The following is a 9,391-nucleotide window of genomic DNA, read 5'->3' as shown; positions in this document are numbered from 1 at the left end:
GCCGTATCAAACTTGTCGTCGTTCCCAATTCCATACGTCGCAACGTGGCTCAATCTTCATCTTGTAATTTATGTTTACACTCTTTCTTTCGTATCCAATCCTTAATTTTCTCCAACTTTCCTTTACTCTTCTTTCTCCGAATGTCTACTGCTCCATTGGCAGCAGGAGCATGGCCCAGAACAACCACTACCACATTTCTCTCTACACTTGCCTTCTTCCTATTCCTCTTCCTCGATTTTCTCGAACTCATCTTTTGTATAATCTTCAGGTACCTTGACTACTTCTTTGAAGGGAGGCCAAGTGATTGTTATTGTCAAAACAGGGGTGAGCTAGAGGCGATTCGTGGAGATAGTATTGAGCTTTCAGAGACTTTGTATGGGAGATACAATGTGTTTAGGCATTTGGGATTTCTGGATTTTGCCACAAAATTCGAGAAATCATCTAGTGCAAAAATGAGTAATAATCGCAAATGGTCTGATTGTGGGTGTGAATCTTGTGTTTCTTATGCTTCTGCTGATCATTTGTATGTAGTCCTCAATCAACCTTCAGAAGGTCATTTCTATTCACTTTAATTGGTATTTTCCTTATTCTGGATTTATATCTTAATCAAAATTGAGAATTGTGTTAGAACTCATAAGAATAAGAGTTTCCCTTTGTGGTTCCTTCAAACATTACGTGTAGTTTGGGTGAGGAGCTTGAAATATTGGCATTAGGGACTTCAATTTGAAACTTTGCCCCAGTCGAAAGATGCCCTTATTGTTAGGCTAAACGTCTGGTTTTCCTGGTATATGAAAGCAACACTCTATTTAACCCAGGTTGATTTCAGTAGAAAGGTTGTTTAGTCGTCTAAGTTAGTTCTTATATTTAATTTAATTTCTAGTGTATGCAAAAGATCTTAATTGAAAGAAGAGCCATGTTATCAGTGCTAATTAATATGACATTGTTCTGCTTTATTAATAGAATAAGCTAAGTGGTGACTTTCTTGTGTTTAAAGAAATGAAGATTCTTTGTTCTACACTTAGGTGGTGTTTTGTAGCTCCTTTTCATACGGTTCACTTCAAAGATGAGAGTTTTAGGTGTTTGGTTAGTGACCTAATGTTTGCCTTTTACCCCTGAAAAGTAGCTTTTTATAAAAACAAAAATATCCGCTTTTTGGAAATCAGCATTTTCCATCCACAAACAACAAACAACAAACAGTAGGTAAAACAAACAGGCTTAAGTTGCATATGCACATTCAGAATGATGGATACAAAGGGGTGGCCGGCCCCTCTGGCCGCCAGAACCGCCATGACATTCTTAATCAAGATGTTATTTGATATGTTGCATTGAAACTCTCTTCAGTAGCATTTCCAAGTTTCGTGTCCGTCTTTTTCGTGTTTTTTCCGTTTCTATTACCATTTTCTAGCCAAATTTCTATAGAAATAACGGGTGTTATTTCCGTTTGCGTTTCCGTGCAACATAGGTCATTTGCAATTTGTTCAATATGTTTTATGGGCCAATTGATAATTTGATCTTTCAATGAGAAATACTGGCCATTATATAAGTTTTTGCTGATCATGCTTGAGTTAGCAACTATGTTGCATGGAAACGCTTCTTCACTAGCGCTTCCACGTTTTGTGTAGGTTTCCGTTTCTTTTCCGTTTCCATTACCATTTCCTAACTAAATGTTCTTAGAAATAACGTTTCCAGTATCCTTTTCCATTTCCGTTCCAGTTTAGGTGCAACATAGGTTAGCAACCAAGAATAGTTTTTATTATCTTTAACACATCTCATATCCAAATATAAACCTGAAGCATGACAATTCGCTCTATTTTAATAAAAATATAGTTGCTAGGATCCGAACTCTAGACCTCTTAACCTAAGAGCCTTTAATCTGTAAAGTTTAAGCTAATAGTAATAAGTTGATAGTCTGTAACATTATTGTCATCTGTGGTATAGGTGGCAAAGAGGAATGCAGTGAAAATGTGATATTCTTGCACGGTTTCCTCTCTTCTTCCTCATTTTGGACAGAAACAGTATTTCCAAATCTCTCTAAACATGTAACGAACAACTACAGATTGTTCGCGGTTGACCTTCTGGGATTCGGAAGAAGTCCTAAGCCAAAGGACTGCTATTACACTTTAAAAGATCATTTGGAGATGATTGAAAGATCCGTGATTAATCGATACGAGTTGAAGTCTTTTCATGTGGTTGCTCATTCCATGGGTTGCATTATTGCATTAGCACTTGCTGCCAAATACTCAAATTGTGTGAAATCAATCACCCTCATAGCACCAGTGAGTATTGCATGCTAGACATGGCTGGCCTAAATGATTCATTTCTTTCTTTTATTGTTTTGAGAATGTAGAGGGCGAGCCTTGGCGCAACGGTAAAACGTTGTTGCCGTGTGACCAGAGGTCACGGGTTCGAGTCTTAGGAGCGGCCTCTTGCCAAGGGTTCGAGTCTTAGGAGCGGCCTCTTGCCAATTAAATTGGCAAGGGAAGGCTTGCCCCCAATACACCCTTGTGGTGGGACCCCTCCCCGGACCCTCGCTCAGCGGGGACGCGTAATGCAACCGGGCCGCCCTTTTTTTTTTTTATTGTTTTGAGAATGTACATATAAGTGGTCTGTTCTGTTCTCTAAAACTGCTGCAGCCTTACTGTTCAAGTTCAAAAGAAAAGGCAAGTATGACAGCACTTGAAAAACTTGCAGGGAAGAAATTGTGGCCACCGTTGTTGTTCGGATCATCATTTATGTCGTGGTATGAACACTTGGGTCGATGCGTATGCCTAGTAGTTTGCCGAAACCATAAGCTCTGGGAGAGGATCTTAAAGCTGCTTACTCGGAAAAGGTTGGTTTTTGTGTCAAAATCGAAAATAAGACTTCGAATCATATGTTGACATGGATTGCATTGCATATTAACTCAATATTTTTCAGGGATTTACATTTCATGATGGTTGACTTAACAAGGCACACCCATCATTCAGCTTGGCATACAATGCATAATGTGATATGTGGAGGAGCAAAGTTAATGGATGATTTCTTGGAGACATTGACAGAGTCCGGAGTGAAAATTTGTGTAATGCAAGGCGATAGAGACTATGTTGTCCCATTAGAATGTGGGAATAACATTAAGGAAAAGGCTCCTAATGCACAACTTTGTATTATCTCTAATGCTGATCATTCCTCTGTAATTATAGGTAGAGAAAAGGATTTCACCCAACATTTAGAGCATATTTGGGCATCCTTTCCTCATAAAGACATTTGTCTTCAACATTAGAGAAACTACACATTTGTTCTTCTTCAAGAGAATGAAAAGGAAGGAAATGTATGTTCTGTTATTTGGATGAGAATGAAAAGAAAGATTCGCTGTTCCTTAATTAGTTTGTATGTTCAAGAGAAGGAACTTTTATTTTGTTTATGCATTACATATATGATCTTTGTTAAAATATGTTTTTGGTAAACTTTCTTGAAAGCTTTGAAATTGAATGCATGCTTTAGTGACCTAGTACACGGTGTCACAACCAAATTTATTCTTCTTGTGAGAGAAGACATTTATCATTAGTAAAATACTTTGCATCAAATAAATATTATCAAATTCTATTCTTCTAGGTATATAAAACAAAGTCTTACCACTTTTTACATCGGAGTCAAAGATAACTTTTTTATTTTCATCGCATAGTTAAGAAGATCATATTTTAAGTCTTTGAATGATGAAACTTCTTCGATACATGGATTAACTCTAACTTTTTCTTTGTTCATAATGTGTTGTTCTTTCCTCTTTTTGTCACCAACCATATGTTTTAAATAAGCACTAATGCATATTGATGTTTTAAAAGTGATTTTGGTGCCTATCTCATTTTTTTTCTTCTTCTTCTTCGTAACATGTTTGAGCAACTTATTCAATATCATCTTCATCACTCTCATTTCATGTTTCCACTACAGCTTGCTTATCATTCTTTTTGTGTGATTTCGTTTTTAGACAATTTAGCTTGCTATGACCACATGTATTACATTCATAACATGTGCCACTTTATGGAATATCTATCTTTTGTCTCCTTTGTTGAACTTCTTCTTAACAAACCATTTTGTATATTTCCTTTTTACCAAGTTCGAGCTTGAAACTTATCAAACTTGTCATATGCTTGCTTAACCTACACTTTTTACTAAGCTCTAATGAGAAACTTATCAAACTTCTGGTCTCTAACAAACCTAACACTTTTTTTTTTATAGTTCTAGTAAGAATTTGATTTTGTTATCATACAAAACCACTCCTATGACTACTTTTTTAGCTCAATTGATTAAACTTTAGGCGCACTACTAATGTGTTTACAACTTCACTTTTTAGCTTAAGTGAGAAACTTTTCGCAAATAATTGAACTGATAAACAATTAGTAAAGATGAAGAATACTTTCTTGAATTTCCATAAACAATTTTTTGTAAGAATCGTAAACTCAATGTGAGAATTATTGTTGCAAGTCTTCTACTTTGAAATAAAGCTTGAGTCCTCCTTTTATGCTTAAGAAACGCTAGTCGTTATTTGTCCGTTATACTAAAAAACCACCTATTTTATAGTCGTTATTTTGTCATTTTTAGTTTTATATCACATGGATCCATACATATTTTAACTTTAGATATCAATTCTCTTGATTCCTTTAGTTCACTGCAAGTGAACTAAGCTTGTTTTAATCTTCTTTGTATGACAAGTACCGATAGTCTTGGATCTTTTGTAGCAAATAGTTGATATATTGCTCTTTATGTGACTTGACTATGTTTCTTTATTTCTTCAGCAGTAGTATTTTAATGACTTCATGATGATGAGTCGAGAAGCTTTTCCCTTCATGAATACAATGTCTTCCAATGTTTTAAAAAACTCGACGCGGACAAACCGGTTGGATCGTAAACCGATCATATATGCAGTCCAATTTTATACATTTATGTTCAAATATATTGACTCGTTAAGAACCAAAGTCAACTGGTAATAAATTGATGAACGGGCTTGATCCTGATTATTTGAAAATTTCGCCCTTGAGAATCATCAAATCCCTCGTTGGAACTTTAGTTACAACCATGTTCTGTTTCCATTCAGTGGCGGAGCCAGGATTTCAGATTAGGGGACTAATTTTAGCCCAACATTTTAAAAAAAAATCTCCTGTATATATAAAATTTAAAAATAAAACTATATAAAAATTTAATTCTATTGCAAAATAATCAAAAATAATTTTTACTATTTTTCAAAAATAGATGAGCTACCGACAATCTATGATCTACTGATAGTTGGTAATAGTGTTCTCCGAGACATAATTTTGCAAAATGACTTCCTCATGACTTCCTCTTCAATACTGTTGAAAGTAGTATTCTTAATATAACATATTAAGGAATCACTCATATAAGCATCTCCAACGTTAACTCTATAAGTCGTCAATTAATAAACCCAATTCAAGTCATCAATTAATAAACCCCCTAAATTTATAACCAAAATGCTACAAGCAAATATCATAAAACAAAACTCCTCATTTATAAACCCAATTCAAATCATCAATTAAAACCCTAAATTCATCCATCAATATTTTCAATTAACTCTAAATTAAATTAAACTACCAAACAATAAGGCTAATTTATTTATTAATTAGAAATTAGATCAAAATTAATACAAATAATAAAAACCTAATAAAAAGTAGCAATTAAGAAATTAAGGAGGAATTGAAAGAAAAAATATTACCTTTAGTTGAAGCGATGAAAAACAAATAAGATGAAAAACAAATAACCACAAATAAAACAAAGAAGATTTTGTGAAAATAGAGGAGGAGTCAGCAAACACCCGAAAACCAAGAGACTCTTAGTGCACTCTCTAAAAATAATATAAATAATTGACTCTTAATGATTTAAGAGTGACTAAGATATATCATCTCCAACAATACTCATTATTTCACTCCTTATTTATTATATATTTGCCAATAGTGTGAGGAGAGAGACTCCTTAATAATAAATTATTAATAAAAAATGAATTAAGAGACACTAAGAGGTGGATATCGATCTCTCTTCGTCACTTCTGATAGTAAAATAGCAATCGAGTATATTCTTCATGCTAGGGATGTAAGTTATTTAGATGTAATAGTGCAGAAAATTGTAGAAATTTCTTCGTCCCTACTGTGCGTTCAGTTTAGTCATGAGTTTCGAGAGCAAAATCGGGAGGCTCACAGGTTAGCAACCTGGGGTCGTCATTTAGACCATCCGGTTTTGTTATTGGAAGATTATCCTTCCTTTATTTCGACTTGTATCAGCTGTAACTTTTCTTCAAATTAATGCAAGTTTCTAGTTTATCATAAAAAAAAATAGAGGTGGAGTGAGGCTCTCTATTAATAGAGAGGATGAAGAGGCTCTTAGTGATTTGAGGAGCCACTAAGAGGCTGTTGGAGCTGATTTTTCATTCTCCCTCCTCAAATTTTAATTTAAAAGCCAACTTAAAAGACTATTGGAGATGCTCTAATACATTTAGGTTTGGAAGAGAATAAAGAATAAATAAAAGTAAAATAGGATTTTATAATCTAAAATTGAGCCCAACAATATAATCAATTGAGTTGAGTGAGAGGCCCGCCCAAACCTAAATATATTACATTTTCTTTTTTTTAATAACTGTCTATATTGATCATAATATAGATGGTTTTTTTTTAATTGGGACCCAGACAAAAAGGCGCCGTTTTTATTGGGCCCAATTTTAAAAAAAATTATGCCCAGCCCATTAACTGGGTAGGGCACAACTGAGATAGATTTCCATCTTCTTCTTCGAAGATGGAAAAACAGGGGAGGCGGCCAGAAATTTTCTGGTTTGGGGGCTGTTCAGGGGCGGAACAGTATCCTATCCAAGGGTTCCGCCGGAGTTGGGGGACTTCGGCCCCCCAAGCTCCGAGCTGTCTCTGTCCCTATTTCACAACTCTTTGATCTGTTTCCATCTATTTCACAACTCTTCCCATTTATGCTGTAAATCTGGGATTCACTTCTTCTGGTTTACATTAAATTTATAAAAATAGACTAAAATATTATATATTTCTCTTTATTAATAATCTCCATTTTTCATAACAATCATTAAATGACACCACTCTTCATACTTTAAAAATTTTAATTGACAAAAAAAAAACTAATGATAAACTCATTAATAAAAGTAAAATAAGAAAAATTTATCTTGAAAACTTAAACTGACAAATAATATGAAACAAGAATTTTTGTCTTCGTAACAACTAATTGTGGTGAAGCTCTTAGCCTATTGGTTGAGAGCTTATCTATGATCCTAAAGGTCATGGGTTCGAATCACATCCGGGTGGGGTGGGTTGAGGGTTTTTTCCTTTCTCTTTAATGTAATCTTCCTTTGTTTAATATAAGTGCATTGCGCACAACTTTAAAAAAAATATGGAATGGCCGGAGTAATTTATATATAGTTATATACATTTAGTCCATAAAAAATGTATAATATTAATTTATGGGGTTAGGTTATCATCATGTTCAATCAATCCTAATCAATCAGTTGAATTAATTGACGTCTAATCCATATGTTATTTTATTTGACTTTCAATCCGATTTTAAAATATTAGATTATTCAAATAATAGGCTGTATATTTTAGATCTTATATTTTGAATATTGTTTGTACTTTGAATTCCGTTTCATATTACATGTCGTTTTAGAGAGTTGCATAGAAATTAAGGATATTAGAGAAAAAACATTGTTGCCTCTTATTTATTGATTCCACTATTTATTTATTCTATAATAAGTCCATTATTCTATCAATTCTCTTGATTCCTTTAGTTCACTGCAAGTGAACTAAGCTTGTTTTAATCTTCTTTGTATGACAAGTACCGATAGTCTTGGATCTTTTGTAGCAAATAGTTGATATATTGCTCTTTATGTGACTTGACTATGTTTCTTTATTTCTTCAGCAGTAGTATTTTAAAGACTTCATGATGATGAGTCGAGAAGCTTTTCCCTTCATGAATACAATGTCTTCCAATGTTTTAAAAAATTCGACGCGGACAGACCAGGTTGGATCGTAAATCGATCATATATGCAGTCCAATTTTATACATTTATGGTCAAATATATTGACTCGTTAAGAACCAAAGTCAACTGGTAATAAATTGATGAATGGGCTTGATTCTGATTATTTGAAAATTTCGCTCTTGAGAATCGTCAAATCCCTCGTTGGAACTGTTTTTACTCGAACTCAGAAAAACAGGAACAGACCGAACAAAAATTAAATGGGCAGAGTCGCGGACAATGTCGCTTTCTTTAAGACGTTCGCGGAACTGCCGGAAATTAGCAAACAGTATGAACTCCGGTCGCCTCCAGGATAAAACAGCCCTCTTAAATACGATTTTTGTATTGCACCGTACGAAAATCGTTCTGTATATACTCTCTGTCTATTTGCTCAGTTTCGAAAAAATACAGAATGAATCAAAGTAATTGTGTGCTAAAAGGCAGTCTCACATCACCTATTTATACATGAAAAAAGAGCTGTTGAGCTCTGATTTCATGGAGAAGGTGAAGGAGAAAAATCAAGAAGGTGGAGGAGACTGAAAGACACGTTCAGAAAAAATGGACGTTATGAACAACGTTCACAAAGACTAAATCAGAGTATAAATAATTAAATAAAAAATTGATTTCCGAAATTAATAAAAATAATAAAAAAAATATTATTAATTTTTTTCAATAAAAAAATATACATTTTACACCACACCAACTCGGGTCGGACGGACGGCGCTCGCGTGTGGTGGTCAATCAAGGAGATAGGTCCTCACCCTTTCACAAAAGTGGGTACCCCTTGGGGCACACCCCAAGCATGTGAGGACCTTCTTTATAAACATCTCCACTAAGTGCTTTGAAAGCAATGTGGGATGTTTTTCATTTGAAAAAACTTAAAGACACATGGGTGGGCTTATTTCATGAATTCTAATTGGGCCAAGCCCAACAGGAACTTTAGTTACAACCCCGTTCTGTTTCCATCCAGTGGCGGAGCCAGGATTTCAGATTAGGGGGGCTAATTTTAGCCCAACATTTAAAAAAAAAATCTCCTGTACATATAAAAATTAAAAATAAAACTATATAAAAATTTAATTCTATTGCAAAATAATCAAAAATAATTTCTACAGATACCGATAAGTATATAACTATTTTTTAAAATAGATGAGCTACCGACAATCTATGATTTACTGATAGTTGGTAATAGTGTTCTCCGAGATATAATTTTGCAAAATGACTTCATCTTCAATACTGTTGAAAGTAGTATTCTTAATATAACACATCAAGGAATCACTCATATAAGCATCTCCAATATTAACTCTATAAGTAGTCAATTAATAAACCCAATTCAAGTCATCAATTAATAAAACCCCTAAATTTATAACTAAAATGCTACAAGCAA

General features: G+C 34.1%; 1 protein-coding gene across 1 annotated transcript; it reads left to right on the top strand.

Moving 5' to 3' along the window:
• On the top strand, positions 1 to 3,359 carry LOC136207478 (probable lysophospholipase BODYGUARD 4). Its single transcript, XM_065998730.1, has 4 exons — positions 1 to 552; positions 1,939 to 2,276; positions 2,634 to 2,830; positions 2,917 to 3,359. The coding sequence occupies exons 1-4, from the start codon at positions 141 to 143 to the stop codon at positions 3,257 to 3,259; spliced, it is 1,290 nt and encodes a 429-aa protein (XP_065854802.1). The 5' UTR covers positions 1 to 140; the 3' UTR covers positions 3,260 to 3,359.
• Positions 3,360 to 9,391: the final 6,032 nt, after the last annotated feature.

This window comes from Euphorbia lathyris, chromosome 9, assembly GCF_963576675.1.
Source record: "Euphorbia lathyris chromosome 9, ddEupLath1.1, whole genome shotgun sequence".
Classification (NCBI taxonomy): Eukaryota; Viridiplantae; Streptophyta; class Magnoliopsida; order Malpighiales; family Euphorbiaceae; genus Euphorbia; species Euphorbia lathyris.
This window is presented reverse-complemented; position numbering and strand designations above follow the sequence as displayed.

Coding starts and splice junctions, on each gene's coding strand:
- LOC136207478 (XM_065998730.1), top strand. CDS start 141: ATGTCTACTGCTCCATTGGCAGCAGGAGCATGGCCCAGAACAACCACT. Junction 553..1,938: donor CCTCAATCAACCTTCAGAAG/GTCATTTCTATT, acceptor TCTGTGGTATAG/GTGGCAAAGAGGAATGCAGT. Junction 2,831..2,916: donor AAGCTGCTTACTCGGAAAAG/GTTGGTTTTTGT, acceptor AATATTTTTCAG/GGATTTACATTTCATGATGG.